This window comes from Hippichthys cyanospilos, chromosome 10 (assembly GCF_059441005.1).
Source record: "Hippichthys cyanospilos isolate Australia breed blue-spotted pipefish chromosome 10, RoL_Hcya_1.0, whole genome shotgun sequence".
Classification (NCBI taxonomy): domain Eukaryota; kingdom Metazoa; phylum Chordata; class Actinopteri; order Syngnathiformes; family Syngnathidae; genus Hippichthys; species Hippichthys cyanospilos.
The window spans coordinates 6,234,014-6,252,488 of record NC_142378.1 but is presented as its reverse complement, the minus strand read 5'-3'; the positions used below and the strand labels follow the sequence as shown (position 1 = coordinate 6,252,488).

Genomic DNA, 18,475 nt, shown 5'->3' with positions numbered 1-18,475 from the left:
AAACAATTGCGTGAGCAAAGCTGGGACATAAAAAAGGGCCTCAAACGCTAACATGCAACTTTGTCGAAAAATGTCTTTACTTTGCTTCCGTTGGGAGTTTATTTTTTGATGTTACCGTGTTGAGCAAAGAGAAATATACTCAAGTCATAGCCGACGGCGACTCGGTCGCGCCAATTGAGCCCGAAGCGAGCGGGTCGCCAATAACTCAAGTCAAACCGCAAACAGATGATGTTGCGCCGCCATACGGATCCCATTTGGAAGCCGCCGGCGACATTCGGCTACGTTCCGCTCAAAGCGCCGCACGTGAAGAGCGGAGCTACCTTGGACGCGCGTCATCTCCCGAGGAGACTTTGCCAAGCTTCCGCCCGACGCCGCAAGTCAACGGGCCGCTCGTCGGCCATTGGCCAAACTCAATCATCCCGTGACGAAACCGGCGGCGCCGCCATATATCGTGGCAAAGCCTATACGATACGCAGCAGTGGTGTCCACGCTACGGCCCGGGGGACATTTGTGGCACGCTTATCCGTGGGCTGCGGCATATCCCAAAATGACAGTTTGAAATGGCCCACAACGCTGGCTGGAAAACTAATGCAAAGGTTTGATGGAAGCTGGCATTAGAAAACCAAAAAATGAACAGAAGTAATACCTAAATGCAAAAATCGCCGCGTCGGTTAAAATTTTAAGCCGTTGCTTTGTTTTAGGAGGAAAACTATCCCGTTCCTCCCTGCTTCAAGAAAAGGAATCATTGAAAAGAAGCATTTTAGGAGGAGCGGACAGTGAGCGAGCGCACCTCATAGAAAAGGGTTAAAGGCAATCGCAATTAAAAATGAGCGGAAAGAAAAAGACAGCAGGAGAAAGACAGACGGCAAGAAGAGAACCAAATCAAGAAAAAGAGAATGAAAAAAAAAGAAAAAGATAGGGGCAAAGGAAGGGATGAAAAGACAGAAAACTGAAAGAGTAAAACAAGGCAGGCAGAGAGCAAGGGGGAAAGAAAGAAAACAAGCAGAGAATGAAAATAAGAGAACAAAAAAAACAATTGGAAACAAATGAAAAAAAGAGGAAAAAGAAAGAAAATAAAAAGTGCAAGAGAAAGCGGAAGGACAAACAAAGCCAGGAGAAAATGAAAGGAAGAAAATGAAAAAGACAAAAGGAAAAAAGGGGAGACGGGGCCAAAACAGAAAGAATGCAAAAGTACGAAAGAAATGAAATGCAATTCAAGTAGGAAAACCAAAAAGTGGAAGAATAACATTTCAATAAGGAGGGAAAAAGAACAGGAGGGAATAGAGAAAGAAAACAGAGAGAAGAGAATGAAGCAAGAAGACCGGAGATCAAACTTGAAAACTGAAAAAGAACAAAAACAAGAACAAAAAAGAAGTTTGAGGAAAAAAAAACTGGACAGAAAGAACACAGCAGAAAAACTGAAGGAAAAAGGAGAGAATTGAAGGTATGAAAATCAGAGAGAAAGGCAGTAACATTTTAAAAAGGAGAGAAAGACAAAAAATAGACAAATAAAACAAAGAAAAAATGAGAAAAAAACATTGAAACAGAATCAGAAAAACAGAGGAATGGAAAATATGAAAAAAAACAAGGCAGAGACGGGCAACAGAAAGAGAGCAAAGAGAATGAAAGCAAGAAGATGAGGAAGCGCGAAAGAAAAAAGAGAAACAGGGGAAAAAGTAAAAAAAAAAGGAGGGAATACAAAGAAAACCTTAGGGAGAAAGAAAGAGAAACTAGAAAAAAAACAAGACAGAGAGAGAGCAAGAAAGAAAACAGAAGGAAAAAAAGAGGGAGGAGAGAATGAAAGGAAGAAAATGAGAAAGACAAAAGAGGGAAACGGAGGGACAACAGAGAAATAAAACAGGACACAATGAAAAGAAGAAAGAGGGAGACAAAAATATCCAAAAGAGGAGGAAACGAGAGAGAGAAAAAGCAAAGGGTGAGAGAAAACAGATCAGAGAGAGAGAGCGGCCCTGCTGCGAGTTTCAGGCCAGAGTTGCCCCCCCCCTCCACCCCGAGTGCCGCTCCGTTCTATGATTCCCACCGAAAGGAAACGGATCACAATTCCCCACGTCGGCAGAAACGGGGGGCCCGTTTTTTTCTTCTCTTTTTGTGTGCGGCGCAGAAAAAAAAACAAACGTGGGCACCGTTCTGGCCTCCAGTCCGAATCCTGACTTGGTTCTGAAAAATTCTTCAGCCATAAATCTGACTTTCTAGCTTTGGCGGCATTTCTTCCGGTAGCCCTAGCGGAGGCTCGCCTGCGTGAGCCACGCGCTGAGAGCGCCACCAAAAGGGCTCCTTTCCAATCGCCCAACGATCGCCGACCCCCCGCAAATCGCACGGACAGATTAACCTAATTGCCCGGGTTGAATTCGGGGGTCAAATCTGCTATTTTCTGCGCTGCCGTCCGCTTGGCCGACGCGCCCATACGTCACAGCTGTGACGCCCGAGCGCAAACGGCGGCCAAGACTTGCAACGACGGGAGGTCGACGCGGCCGGCCCGAGGGGCGCGCTCCGCTTCTTTCTCAAGCTCCTTTCCATTTTGCGAGCGCCGAGCCGACGACGGGGGGAAACCCTTTCAGGAAATACCAGACGCGCGCATGCTTTCTCTCCGGCAAAAAGGCTCGGGCGGACAAAGCCGACAACGGCGTTAAACGGAGCAAGCCCGTCAAGCTAAGACGCGGGACGAAGTGTTCTTCTCGTTTCTGTCGGAGGGCTCTTATGGCTGCGGGGTCGAATCCATTTCAGGGAATTGTCACACATTTACCCCCAAATATAGGCCGCGCCTGCGTAGAAGACTTCCCCTCAACGTTTCTAAGTTAGCGTGTAAAAGACGCACCCGCACTTTGGCAACACTGTCAAAACTATGGGGAAACACAACACGTCTCATCTTTTGGAGCGAAGTGACATATCGGTTAAAGCGTGTTCAGATTTCCCACGTTGAGAGCAGCATCCGCGTTTCATCAACTTTGTGACTGTGCGCGTATGTGTCAAAAGAGCGCGATCCATACACGGGTCGCGCGCTAGAAGAGCGGGAAGCGGTAATGAGGAGCACGACGCGGCCTCCCCGCCCTCCACGACAAAGGCGGCGGGATCGCCTCACAGAGGGGTTAGAGGTCGATCCCATTTTGCGTCCCTGTTCCTTTCCCTGGAGCAAACGGCCCGTGGGTCACCCCGTTTGCATCATTCCACGCGCGGTGCGGCGCCCTCGTGGCTTACTTGACCGACACCCTTGACAGGCTCTTGAAAAAGCGCTTACAACGATATTGGCCATATTTTGGGGGGTTACTGTAATTTACGGATACAAACATATATGGAGAACTTACAAAAGATGAGATTTGTTGCTATGGTTTTGACATTGTCCTCAAAACCTTTGATGCATCAAACACGCTAAAAAAAAAAAAAAAAACTGAAATTGAGGCAAAAATGAAGGCTGCGTCTCATCTTGGGGAATCGCGGTATTCGGAATGGAAGACGGTTAAGCCCACAGGTCATGATATCAAAAAAGAAATAAGAAAGAAGGAAAAACAATACAAGGAATGCATTGAGCATCAGTCGCCGATGAAATCTTAGCGGCTGCCATCATCCGAGCGTGGAAGTGTCCTGGAATGGAAAACATTTGGCAAGTGGATGGCTCAGGTGCGCGCTTGCGACAGCGCCTTCATCAGTGGAGCCATTGTTTGCGCTTTAACGTTTGCCTATTTTTAGTCCGTTAAGACGTTTCTGCACTTCTCGCCGCTGGTATGACAGCCATCCCCAAAAGAAGAAACATCATTCATACCACACTTGAACGGCTGACAGATACCGAGGAAGGGTGCGTCCCAACCTCGCTATTTTTAGCCTTTGATGTGAGCGCTAACAAATTGCACAACAAAGGCCGCAGTCACTGAAAGCCGCATTTGGCCACGACGCCTTTTCAAATTTCAATGGAAATTCTTTTTTTTCGCAAGTGTTCGTGAATTGGACTCCAAATGAGAAACGATAAAAACAAGACGGCCGAAATGGCCCGATGCAAAATCAGTTTGAAAATGCTTGCTGAAAGAGTTTATTTGTATGGCGTGTCTTGTTTGCTTACATGAGATAAGAGATTGGAAAAAAAAAAAAAAAACGATAACGTGCGTCGACTGAGCGTGCAGGGCCACGTCACAGTGAGTCATGTCAGCGCACTGATTCATGGCAGCGCTCGCTTTCACTTTCAATCTCTTGACTTTTTCCGCAGAAATATAGAAAATATAGATGAAAAAGCATAACACGCAGGAAGTACTTTGCATGACCTTCAACTAAACATAAGTAATCTTACATGCTGAAAATGATCCCCAAATCTATATTACTGCTCCTGTAGGTTTGTAAATTATGCCCAGCTTGCTGGAAATGTCAAATAAAAACATACAAATAAAACAAGCTAAACGCACTTCTTTGTACGCACCACTAATACACCAGTGCCATCTCAAAGCAACCGAAAGAACTGCGCTCATATTATCAACGGCTACAATTATTATTATGAATTTAAAGGCGTTTGGGAGCATTTTGGTTGGGCCGGAACCGGATTCGGGATTCAGGTTTTGTCCCCTAGAAAGTTCATCCGGGCCGGAGGGCATTCCAGGCCACAACGAGAAAAGGCGAAGTTGCACGAGCGGACGGGAAATATGACAGGTGAGTCGACGGGACAGCAAAACAAGCGACCGAGTGACAACATGCCATCCACGGGGACTGGTTCTCGCGCAGGAGCTTAGGGAAAAAAAAAACAGCCGGCTGTCTGTCAATCAGCCGGGAGCGCCTTTTGGCCTCAAGCGACATATGAACTGCAATAGTATGTTAACTCACTTGTTTTGCATTTACACATTTGGCAAACAGCATCCAGTTCTGATTTTTACCTTTCATTTATGAGGCTTCACACAGCGCAGTGAGGAAACTATTTTTTTTTTAATTGCACATCCACTACAGTAGGTGGAGGCGGCGCTATTATTGTCAAAGATTCAGGAATTTTATCGACAAACCATCAAGTTTTACAGTCGCGGTGGAGAATTGTGGATGGAATTTTGGTCAAAGCAGCTGCACATCTGCTACAGTAGGTGGCAGTGGTGCTCTCACTACCCTAACCCTGTGCCGAGGATCACTTACAGCAACTTTAGTGACAAATCCTACTTTTTACAATTGTGGCAGAGAGTTGGGACCAGCGGCAAATACCTTCTACTTCCTTGGAGGAAGAAAAAACAAACCCCACCACCATCTTACCTGATGATTCAAAGATATTGCTTATTTTGATTAGCGTTCACTTGGTTAATCCATTGACTGTGACAGCTATATCTTAAAACGATCGTTCATCGCAGCCCTAGACGCGTTGCTTACGAACAAACGGACTACCGTTTGGGAGATAAACAAAAGGAAGGGAAGACTCGGATCCTGGCCCGAGTCCAAACGCCGAAAGGCTCAGATTGACAAGTTGGCAAAGCGCGAACAAGCGCCAACAAGCGCATCAGCAGCGGCCCGCGCTAATGTTCTTATCGCTAACTACATTGACAACAAATCTGTCAGCTTTCAAGCATACTTTCTGCTTCACGTATGAACAAATGCGGTTCCGCTGCTAGCTCTCATTCCAACCGCTACAGAGGCGTCCGGCCAACCGCAAAACGATAAAACAAACACACAAAAAACAAGGAAGAACTGCACCTTTCACAAGATGTCCCCTTCAGCCCAAGGACGCGGCAGAGAAAAGGATTCGGTATCGCTAGTGCTTGCAGAGTTGACTCAACAAGTCACCTCTGAAAATGAGTATATGTCAATGGTTTTTTTGCGATTTGTTTTTTTTTTTTAAATCACCTTCTTGGAATGCATGTAGGACAGTAAGGATGTATGTCAGAAAAAGAGCTAAGTGACAGGGTATGTGATGCGCTAAGAACAATTAAAAACAAGATGTATTCATTTATCGAATCATTTGTACTAAACATGGAACACGTTTATCAACGTACCAAATAATCAATATTTTGTTTGCGTTCAATGGAAAAATAAAGTCTTTTCTTTTCTCCTCCCATACGGTAATACATTGGCACACGGCATGAGGCCAGCTCCCTTTCCAAGCGCGCACGCACGCACGTTTTCTTGTATGTAGTCAACAAGAAAGACAAAAGAAGCGTGTGAATCAGCTGAATTCTTGCAGCGTGTAGCCACACGATGACAGGTATTTCCACTCGAGGAGAGCAACAATGCTAAAAGCCGCGATCCCGCTCCGGTCCACTTCCTGCCTACAAGAGGCCAAAGGTTAAACACTTTGCGCTCTCTTCAAGAGCCAAATCAACACAATAGACAATGGCGGAGACCGGAGCCGAATGGCTCTCGTCGCTCAACTGCGCTCGGCTGGACGTTTTTTGCGGCGGATCTAACAAAACCCGGTCCCGATTTGATAGCGAAAGTTTTTTTCGTTGAGAATATGAACACCTTTCTGTCCGTCGTACGATCCAATTCAGAGTTGAAATTGTCGCCGAAGACTTTTGAATATCAAAGCAAACATTTGCAAAGGATGCGGGGCCAGGTGCGCGCCTCGTCGGGAGCGTCAGTCAGCGGGGCCCCCGCGCTAATCCGCCGACACGGCTCAAGTCGGTGGGACTTGTCATCCGGAGACTGCTCCGAGCGCCGGCTAATCCGTTGCTAACAGTACACTCTCCCTGAGGGGCCGCCAAAAGACCCTCAGGGGCCTGACGGGGGGGCCGCTTCACGCCTCACACATGGTGTGAAACACAGAGTGTGTTCAAATATGCCTTTTTTTTATAATTTGGGACGCAAAAATTAGGGACACAAGGCCATAGTAGACATTTATGGGTTATAAATAACAAGGGTGTAACGAGTATGCTGTTAACTTTGCTTGTTCTTCGGAGGGCCTCAAAGTAATGGAAAAAAAAATCCAGCTTGCTGGGCTAATGAATTGAAAAATGATTCCAAATTCCGAAACAAAACTTCATCCCCCGCTATCAGAAAGTGATCGTTACCTCGCTGCCATAATGTCACCCTGAAGCTTTCAGGGCAGAAAGTGACACCCGAACAGGAGAAGATCTGTAAAGGAGCTTATAGGAGCAATACTTCCATAGCGTCTTCTTTTATCTTCCTATGTTTTATCGATCGGTTATTGAAGTGAACATATACACACATTGTACATCATTCCTATATCCGATCTGAAGGAGGCTCTAATCATGCTTTAGGTAGTTAAGTACTAAGTAACTGATTACTTTAGGTAGTTAAGTACTAAAATAGCCCATCGCTTTGGGAAATTAAGAAGCAGTGCTTGTTTTTGTTGGTAATTAAGTACTAAAGTAAACGTTTGCTTAAGGGAAGTCATTGATTGAGTACTTAAGGTACTAAATAATTGATTACTTGAGCACTTGACTCATTTATCAGCAGCCATCTTTTAGACAAACACTTGAAAAAAAAAAAAAACAGGGATTGAATGACTGGACTTTAAAAAATCAAACGTACAGACACGTCTTTGGGATCCAGCGTGTTAAGAAGTTATGGTTATTGTAGAGATTTTGGTGTAGGAATGAATGTTTGAAGGAGCGCTGAGTTAGCTAGATTAGCTGCAAATGGTTGTCCGCATGTACACTATGGGCTTTACTAATCCGACTTGTGCGGAAATGTACTGGGACGGTAAAACAACGCGATCGGGGAAACATTCCATAAGGCTCCATCTCTGTCAAACATTTCGCAACGGAAGCCGCGTGGCAACAAGAAAGCTGGAGTGTGCAAAAGTAAGAAACTTACCACTTCAGTCGGGCGGAAATATTTTGGATTGATGGTGACGTGCACCACGCCCGTCTCTCGGCAACGGCCTACTTCCTGCTCGGCCTTGCCGTGCCACCTGCGCAAATGGGAGCGCATTTGTGTCAGCGTGGATCCTTTTGTTTCTTTCTTTCAAAGACAAAACATGTCACCTACCCACACTGACACGCTCACAGCTGAGCTGAATGGAGCCGCAAGGACTGAGGAACAATTTAGATTTACCGTATTTCTCAAAGTACGAGTTACACAGTCACACGTTTTTTTCCCCCCTCATTTTCAAAGCCCATATTAAGAGGGGTCAACTTGTGACCGCATAATTCAAAGCAGACCAATTTTTTTTCCACGTGTTTGAAGAACATTAATTCCAATACAAATGAAGTCATATAATGTCATTCGCAAGCCTTAAAATGATTATACATACAGTATTTCCCGAGAATACGTTTTTTACCCTCATTTTTAAACCCCATATTAGGGGGTCGACTTGTAACTCAAAACAAACCTATTTTTTCCACATATCTGTTTGAATAATACTCATTCGAATGCGAAATGTCATCATTTAAAATGCTCAAAATGATTTTATATAACTCGCATTCCATATAGCGTGCATCCATTTGAGAGCATTTGCACAGAAGGTTGTAAAACTCATTATTTGACACATTATGAAAAGGAGAAGACGGCTTGATGTCTCTGACAGCCTTTGGACAAGCCGGCATGGACGTGGGCATGGACGTGCTCTCAACTTACAATGGTCCTCACTTGGCTAGAGAACGTCCCAAGATAATCAGCAAATCATCTCCCGAAGATCTCCATTTTAAACAAATTGATATGATATGACTTAGTACCCCATAACCAGCGCAAAACATTTTGAATGAAGAAAAAAAAAACAAGACTTGAAACAGAATGCTGTGGCATTCAAGTTATAGTATATTGATTAAAATTTGGACCTAGTGTTAGCTCTTGGAGTATTTTGTTCTTTAAAAAGCACGGAATCTTACAAAGCTCCTTAAGTGCCTTCACGTAGCCCGATTTGAGAACCACTGGATTTCTGGATTAATCGTCGCATCTCTCGCGCAAACTCCCATGTACATTGAAGATAACTGCGAGAAATGGGCCCTACGAGCAAAACGGCAAGCGAATATCTGTCTCTGCACCTTTATCGTATAAACTGAAATTTCTAATGAGAAAATGGACAAAAAGAGGAAAGCTCCAAAAGAGCGATCGTAGGTACGTGCGCTTACTCGATAGTCTTGCCCACGTGCTTGAAGGCTTTTTCCACAAACTCCCTGACGCTGTGCACCTCCCCGGTGGCGATGATGAAATCGTCGGGCTCCTCCTGTTGCAGCATCAACCACATGGCCTGAGAGAGGGGGAGACGGAGAAGAGCGCCGTCAGAAGAGCGGCGGGAAATGCTCGCCGGTACCTCTGTCCTGACGTCACCGGCAAAGCTCCGGGGACGCGTACTGTGGGAAAGGAGGGCCGAGCGCTGGCGCCGGCACACTCCAGTGCGCAGAACGCCGTCGTGGGCCCGCGTCTTAACCCCGGCGCGTCTGGGGATTTTTCACTAACCCGCCCTTATCCTCAGCCAACTTGGGCTGACTTTCAAAGGCTCATAACATCGTCAAATAGAAACAGGGATTTACTTTCCACCCCTCAAAACGGTCAGTGGCACAAGCCATATCCATACGTACCCGTATATTGATTTTTGAGGGAGGGAACCCACAACCCCTTTATGTACAAAAAGTGCGAGAACAGCAAAAGTAACTGCGCAATACATTTATAGATTTATGAAATTGAAATTTTTCATATTGATGGCTGGATGGATGGATGGATGGGTCCAGGCTAAGACAAGCAACAAAGTCTTTGAAGGGCAACAAAGAATTTTCTGTTTGCCGACAGTTTTGACCTCCGCGCAAGAGAAATAAAACCTATGGAAAGGCATCACAAAAAATGTCATTATGATGGTTTTACATGGTCCAAAATTTGGACAATGATTATTTTGGTGCAAAAAATCTGGCATGTCCAGCTGCAATCAAAAATAAATGTCAGGATCGTTGTGTTTTGAAATTTGCTGCTGGAAGTTTTTTTTTACCCAGCCCGGATAGAAAAGTAGTTTGCCTGGCCAGTGACGAGCGAGCCAAAACGCTCCCATAATACATTTTCTTCCGGTTATCGACAATATTCAATTCAACTGGGGTGAAGAAGAACGTTTCATCCGAGTGGCAATAACATGAGCCATACACAATAATACAGAACGGCAGAGTGCATTTACGAGACTCTAATAAAATACAAATGACGGCTCGCTGTGAATCTGCTGACATTCACAAGTGATCAATCACGTCGATGGAGGGAAAAAAAAAAGAACGTGTTGAAGTCAGCGCCAGAGTTGTGCTTTGAATTGCGCGACACATGCCGCGTAAGCCAATTTGGTCTCGCGCTCCCAAACTCTCTTCCCTTGAGTCAAATGATTCCACGCATATACACGCCCACGTACTATGTACTGCAATATGTACTCAATTCAAAATAGACGCACCAAATAAGACATGGACGTCAATAAACTAGCTTCGGCTCACAAAACAAACACACTAAATCAGAGGTCCCCCAAATCCCAGTCGGTGGATCGACTGGTACCGGGCCGGATGAGTCCCTTCCGAAATACACGATGAGTAAGAAACGGACGTCTTCGGGAAGGGGGAAAAAGCGGCGTGAAGAGACAGGTGACGAGCCTACAACCCGTCAACAGAACAAAGTTTTTAACAGGCAATACCAGGAGTGCTATATTTTTTGTGCACGGTCCCCCCCATTAACTCTTTCCTTGCCAGTGACAAGAATTATCGTCATGTAAACAACTTTTCGGCTGCCGGTGACGTTTTAAAATTTTTTTTAATTTCATGAATCGTATGATGACACTCGTGGCCAACGCGCCACTTAATTTTCAGCCGACTGAGTACATTTGATGGGTGTTGCTCTGGAAAGATGTGATCAGCGGGTCGCCTTTTCCGATAACGCTCGGCGCCGAAGGAGTTAAAAGAAACAGTTCACTAATATTGTTATGTACTAAAAAGTCATTCATTTTAAAAACCCGCTGTAAATGTCGAAAACATGCCGCCAGGAAATGTGTTCTATAACATCATTTTTCATTATATGCATAGAAACAATCAGTGTCATCATCGTTAACGATATAACACGGGCAACGCCGTTCAGATGGAGGCCTCGTCTTTCACCGCCATCTTGGAAAACTTTGTGGAAGTAATTCAAATCAGGTTTTGGACGTGGGCTGGCGAAAAAAAAGCTCCACCAAATGACGAAGTTGCTCCTCAAACTAGAATGACAACAAAACTGCTCATCAAAAATAAGAAAAAATATTGAGACTTGGATGTTTCTGAGCTCCACTAAATTAGAAAATTGCTTCTAAAATTATTTAAAAAAAATACATTGTATATATGAGACAAGCAACTTTTTTTATTGGAGAGTGGAAAAACCCTCACTTTATTTGTATTTGTTGTCGCAAGGAGGCCAACTGAAAAGTTCAATGTTCTCAAGTCAAAAAAGGAGAACTGGAAGACGTTTGGGTATTCCCATCTTGAAGTTTCTCACTTTTGTGAGCCAAAGCCTCATTTTCCTCCCACCATTTTTTCCACCATTTATTTCTTTTTTGCTCTTTTGCTCTCTCTTACTCGCCACAGTCGCCATGGCTAAACAGTTGAAAAATCGGTGCCTTCCCTGTTGACCGTTACGGACTCCCCGTTTACATTGTCACCTAATATCTCAAACGGGGGTACGCAAAGCCGCTTGGCAACATTTTAATGGGCTTCCCGCAGGGATGGGCAAAACTAATTTCATCCCCGTTTTTTGAATGCTTTGACAAAAACAATCCTTTTAAATTAAGAGCAAACTAACTCATTTAGTAGCATCTTCAGTAGACCCTCCTCAAGCTTAGCACACACGAACAATTGTCTGGAATTTTTGTTTATTTGATTTTCCTTTTGTAATGTCTTCCAATGTTCGATAAATCAGAGGCCTTCAACCGCCCATCCGTGGCCCAGTACCGGCCCGTGGATCAACTGGTACCGGACCGGAAGGGCCTCAGCCGAATTGATGTTTTGGAACTGATTAAATCTGCGCTTTGTTTGGCATGATCTTTGTCATTTGGCGTCGCTTCTGGCCGCTCTTGATATTACGTTTTGTGAGTTGTAAAGAATGTGGTTGTTGTTGTAGGTTTGTTGATGGAATAACTTTTGACAGTAGCTAACATGCTAGCTAATGTTAGCTTGTTATTTTGAGCAGCCTTGGATGCCTTTGCGGCACGGTATTTCCCTTCGTTACGGCATATGAAAACGGTTTCGCGTCAAGTATCATTTGCATGTAATTAACGTTTCGTATCGAAATGAATAGCATGTGAAATTGAGATGCATGATTGATTTAATTCATGTCATTTTGAGGCGACGGCTCCCTCCCTCCCGTCTCCCCAACCCGTGGTGATAAAAAGGTCTTCGGCGGAAGATCATATCAATCAACAGTCTGTTGTATATCGTTCGAAAGGGAATGAAGCGCGGGATTGGAACGCGTCCATATCGACGCACGAGCCCACTTTTGTGAAAGCGCATCACAAATGTGTACTGGAAATACACTGAAGCTTTCTTAAACGTCAGAAGAATGCGCGCGATAGTCACTAAGCCTCAATCTCGAAAACGACAAGCTAATATGCAATATCAAACGACTACAGCAATACGATCCGAGATTTGAGCCAATACGCGCGTAAATAATCTCGCGGCCCAGCGGTGGCAGGCGTTATCAAGGCAGCCCGCTCGTAAGCGATTCCATGTGCGCCCTCGCATCATCCGCAAGCAAAGCGGTGCTGGAAAATCCCTGGTAGAAAGCAAAGGAAGCCTGCTGACTCAAATTAGGCCCAAATCTGTCACAACGCTTTGCCGCTTCCAAATCCCACCTGGCACGCCAACACCAATGTAAAAGTGCGTTTCGGTACAACGGCGGTGATGTTTTGAGGGTTTAAAGATACCCAAAAGAGTGGAAAAGCTGAACATTGGGGGTGGAAATCTTCAACCGTCTCGCGAGTCCCAATCGATTCAAATCTCATTTTGATTCAAGACGATTGAATTCAACTAACAATATAGAATAAGCAAAACGGAAAAAGTGTCTTTTTTTTTATTTAATTGATTACGTTTTGAATCGTTCTCCACACATGAAACACGTGGAGCAAAATATGTTGTGAGAAACAAACATTGTGAATGGCGGTAAATGAGAATCCCCAACCTCTGTTTTTTAGCACACAAAATTCTGATGTCTTGGGTCCACGTGGCTGGAATTGAAGACCATTCGTGTAGGAGCTCAAGCCGCTCCGACTCGGGATGCGTTTTTTCCAGAGGGAAATCGTACCCTCGCTGTTCCCGTCCCTCCGGACTATCGCGCGGCACCAACGAGGGCGTGAACCCGGTCCGGGCGCCGCATACCTCCGGCCTCTCGCTTATTGAAAGAGGGGGATCCCGCGCGGAGGAACTGGCGAGGATATTCCCAGAACGAAAGCGACGGGAGGCCACCGAGGGAAACGTATATGAAGGGAGTGTATTTTGTCATCTTCAATGGGCAAATCTGCAAATTGGGATCGGATGGGCGATACTTTCAGCGCGTCGTCGGACGCGACGGCGTTTGAAGCGACTTGTGAGCGGCGTGGACACTAAGTAGCTGACATCGGATCTTCCAAAGCGTGCACCTGTGTCATATCAAAATTCGAGTCAGGGAAAGGGCTTGAGGTGAGGGAGGGGCGGAGACATGGCTACCGTACGCTGGAGTAATCCAGCGCAGCTGCACCACAATGTGTTACGGCGAGGCGCCGCCAAGCTTTCGTGTCATTGGACGGGGAAAAAAGAGCAGGCTGTTCTCCGAATTGGAAAAATTGGCATTTGATTGCTAGTTTTGCCTTTCTTCCAGCGCGATCCGTCTGTTATGGAGGCGTGGAGTCCGTTCGACTTTTTTGGACAGCAAAACTTGTTTGAATGACTTGCAATTACGTTCCAAAATGCTTCCACATATGTCTGAACGTATTTGTAGGCTACTGTATTTTTCCTACAATCGATAACCCGTTTTCAAATGTTTTTCCGCGTTATAAGGCCCATAGAATAGAAGCTAGAGTGCGCCTTGCCCCCAAATAAATTATAGCATTATAAAATATCTAATGGGGTGCTCTAAAAATTTTAAAATGAAATGCCTTCGGTGTGCAAAATAGGTTAAAGGCTAAAAACATAGCATCTGTTCAACAGACATGTCTGATTGATTAAAAAAAAATGATGACATTAGCAAAATTCTGTGTGGTAGAACTGCGCGTGTTTCCATACACAAAGACTTTTTGTTGAAGTCGTCTCCAGAGAACAAACTAAGACACGTGCCAAAAAAGCCAGCGATTGGATGCCTTTTTTCAACTAACCGCGCCATAACCGTAACGTTTTCACATCGACAAAAGGCCGCGTTCCAAGAGAGGGACGACTGGAGATTGGGTCACGTGGGCGCAGCCTGGAAAAGTCTGCGCTTTCACTCGGACTTCTTTTTTTCTCCTGGGAAATCTAAACATTCTTGTTGTGGTGTTCTGCCGGCGGCCAGATGTGCGAGAGGGGAGGAGGCCGGACCTCCGCAAAGACGAGCCGCTGGCAAACAATGACCTCTGACCTGAGGTGTCGTTAGTCCCCCCCCATCCGCCTTTTCTACTTCAATTTGGGCGAATTTTACAAAAAGACAAAGACGACAAATATGAGACAACACGGACAAATGCTGAAACTTTCTCATTAAAAAAGAATTAATGAAATGCTTACACATTTCAAAAACTTGCAAATAAACGTGTTCTTAACGCCCAACAGTATGTTATAAATTTAATGGTATGTCACAAAATGATGTGACAGGCTGCCATGTCTGTGATAGCTACATCACCTCCTGCTGTCCGTAATGAAATCCGCAGTCCCTTTAATGAGCTCGAACCGTCCAAGAAACATACGATACAATAGACCGACAGGGAGAGACAGACGCCACGGCCCGTCGCGATGACGCCCCCCCGCCCAAATCCTAGCAGAGACAAGGTTACATGAGGTGGTGATAGAGGACAAAAAAAAGGAGTTACTTTAACTCCATTTAGACACAAGTTGCTTCACATTCCAATTCATTTGCTTTTAATTAGAAAAGAAAATGGCAGCGTTCTCAGTCGCGGCATTATACACCCTAACCCTAACCCTATTTAATAAGATTTGACGTACAGTAGCTCCTGAAGTTCCTCCACATATCCCCAGGAGTATTGGTACCCTCATTTGACGTGTATTAAAAGCCAATATTGCTTCGGTTAACTTGTAAAAGAGCAAGGAGGAGCACATGGAATGAAGCCCCCATGATGCCGTTTGTGAGGTCAAGAGAAGACAAACTGGAGAATCATTGAGGTGGCTGTTATTTTTCTTTCTTTCGCGTCATCAATCTGATAACAAAAAATGAGAGCAAAGCAACTCCAACTCTGTTTCTCTTTTACTTTTCACCCATGAAGATGACTCATGAGCCCGAGCGAACAAATGACCCGATACGGGCTGGCGAGTACAAGACCAAATGGCCAAGCTTCTACACAAAACATGTGCCAGTGCCGGGCTGCAGATAAACGCCGTGACATTCTTCTGGGCAGGAAAACCTCTCATTGCTCTGCGCCCCCCCAAATCAATGGGCCGCCCTCCTAAAAAGCCCCCTCTTCCTGTCTATACGGGAAGCCGTTGCTCATGCCCTTTGCGATGTGTCAGATTGTTCAGACGGGCAAAACATGTTTAGCGAGAATTGCACAAATGCGCTCGGAGCAGGAGGTGACGTGCTTGTGAGTGACGGCTCACGCTCTACCGCCTGGTGCGTTCAAAAAACAAAAAAACAAATCCGAGAACGAGCAAACAAATGCTTGGCAACGCCACAACATACGTGGGGTGAGAAGGCCAGATATATATGTATATAAATGTATTAGAGAGAGAGAGAGGGAGAGAGAAAGCACGAGAGAGAGAATGTATTTATCCAGTGATTGATGTGAGAGCCGGGGCCAAAAGAGCACCACTGTTGTTGTGACAATGTCTTGAGCCGGCCGTCTGTCAGTAAGCGCGCGGGGGGGGGGGCACGCTAAAGAAGGGAAGCCTAAACAGGAGGGTGTAGTGACAGACGAAACAGGGGGAGTACATCTGCATGAAGAGAGAATAACCCTAACCCAAGAAAGATAAAAAACAAACACCAAGTTTGGTCTTTTACTGTCACGGAAAGGAGCGCTGACCAAAAGGTAGCAAGTCCAGCCGGGTTTCGATCATTCGAACGTATGCGCTCGCCTGTCAATTGCTCAACGTTTGTTTGCGTGGCACCCTCATTCGCTTCAATTAGCGTCAACAACACAAGATCCCGTTGATGAAATCCTAAACTAATTGCACGATGTTCTTGCTGGTACTCTAACCAAAGAGAAGGCGGGCAGGTGCTTTGTGTTGACATGCTTTGCTTCGGGCGCTTTGTCATCAGTGCGCACCAAAATACCACTGGGAGCGTTTGACATTTCTCATGCAGACGGAGAACCTTTGCAATTACAACTACAGAAGGGAAGTAGCATGCGAGGGAGCTAAATGAAGGCTAACGGGCTAACTGAGTGTCATTTAAGCAGAAGCATGCGAGCCGATGACGAAAGCAACTTGAAGTAGTGGCAACGTTCCGAAATGAAACACAATGAAAACGGTTCTATTTGCAATTCGGGGCAACCAAAAATGCTGCACTACGCAGAAAAGATTTTCAAACCTGGCAGGGAGTCAAGGCCCATGGGACGCCGGTGGCCGGGCCGGGCTCGGACACGGACGCCAGCGCCAGAAAAGAGCGCCAGTATATTTATCATTTTCCATCATCTTATATGATGACAAGCAGCACGTATGAAAACGCTGCAATCCGACGGTCGCAGTTATCACTACGGCGCTCAATCGGCTCCATATTAGATAAGTGCTCATCAAGGTTGTCGGGTACCCGCCATAAAAAACGTTTTGGACCAGAACGTGTTTATTTTTATTTGAAAAGACGAGAATTCTCGTCCGTGGCCCTGAACGAGTTCATGAACAGGACAGTATTTTATCGCTTGTTTTGTTACACACGTTTTGTATTTTGTACGTGCACGTTGGCGCAGGACATACACGGCTACAGTAGCGTGTAGAGTAACACCGAGCGCTCCAATTCATGGATTTTTTTTTACAGGCATGTCAGGGCACAAGTTGCAGCGTGAGGATCCGAATATGCGTGTTCGGGAGTACGCGTGCAACCACATTTGAATAATGTATGAATGTCGGGCGGGTCTGACTGATGTGTGTGGGGTATAAGGTTTCTGGCCAAGCGCGCCCGTGCCCAAACCTCAACACACTATACGGCCGACATCAAAGGGTGTGGTCTGGATCGGCTCATGCCCATGCGCGCGCGCGCGTCGGTTGAGAAAGTCACTCAGGCGTTGACTAAGTCTACATAAACTTTGCAGACAATGATGCACTCTTCCATGCGCGTGCGCACGCAGAGTGGATTTCCTGCGCGCCCGACAGGGGGAACACAGGCCGCAGTGTGACGGCCGTGTGGGAGGGGCAAGAGCCTTTCCGCACCTGTGTTTGCAGCTCCAATTATCGGGGAACGGCCCACACGCGCGCGCGCTGTTGCTTCTCGCCAGAATTTTCCGTCTTGAAATTTCAACGCTTGTGGAAAGTTGAAGATAAACATCGGCGGGGCCAGGGAATGCACTTGGAGGGCTTTAAAAGGTGTCAAACACGCAGCCATTGGGCCGGTTCTGGCCCGCAAAAGGGTTTAATCGGGCCAAAAATGAGCTGAATTTTTTCAATCAATGAAAAACTCGATTAACGGTAATGTTAACGTTTGACGTTCGGTTTTAAAAGCAAACGTACAAAGTGGGCAAGCGGGCAATCCTAGCGGCCACGTGGCCATCATTGGACTCCGTCGGCCCGGCCGACCGCCGGTCGCAGCAGTTTAAAGCCCGACAACAAAACGGGCATGATGGTTTGTGGCGCTCAGCGATCTACTCTATACTTTGAGGTTTTTTGGGGTTTGGATGTAACCGGAGCAGCCATTGAGCTGGACAAAAAGCAGCGCGTTTGTCAATTTTAGATGTAAACACAGATGGAGTGAAACAGCGTGATTCATTCATTCATTCGTGACTTTCTTCCTCGCAGCCTAGTAAACCCGCACTTGCTAATTAGGTCCCATTAACGCGCGCGGGTCTCCGACCCAGACATAAACAAGACACTTTTGTGGGTCTTTTCCTCTGAGTCAAACGTTGGCTTTCCGCTGCCCATGATTTTCAAACTGCCATTTGGACTCGAGAAAATTTTGTGGATATTTATTTGAAATGATTATGAATTCTTTTAAGTTTAGACAGCATCACGTGTAATGATGCAAGTTTTAATGAGACAATGCGGCTTTATTGACGTTTAAATGCTTTGGAAAATAGCCTGTGTGTGCACGAGAGAGCCAGTTATTCCAGAAGGCGTACATGTGAATGTCACAAACCGCCACTAATATATACACATATATAAAAAACTAAATCCTTTGGACTTCAAACGTTTTTGAATGAAAAATACGTACAATAAATCCAGTTTTGAAAAGGCGGCATAGAGACGACAAATCCAAAGGGACCTCACTGACGCACACACCACCCCAATACCGATGA

The 18,475-nt window shown here is 45.6% G+C and overlaps 1 protein-coding gene across 1 annotated transcript in view; it reads right to left on the bottom strand.

The window, feature by feature from the left end:
• The window catches only part of gmds (GDP-mannose 4,6-dehydratase), a 38,000-nt gene that overhangs the window by 1,408 nt on the left and 18,117 nt on the right, over window positions 1-18,475 (bottom strand). Inside the window, exons 8-9 of the mRNA XM_088425711.1 lie at window positions 9,006-9,124; window positions 7,750-7,846 (exon numbers count right to left, since the gene is read on the bottom strand). Of these exons, the coding sequence (XP_088281837.1) occupies window positions 7,750-7,846; window positions 9,006-9,124 (216 nt within the window). The remainder of the gene's footprint in view (window positions 1-7,749; window positions 7,847-9,005; window positions 9,125-18,475) is intronic.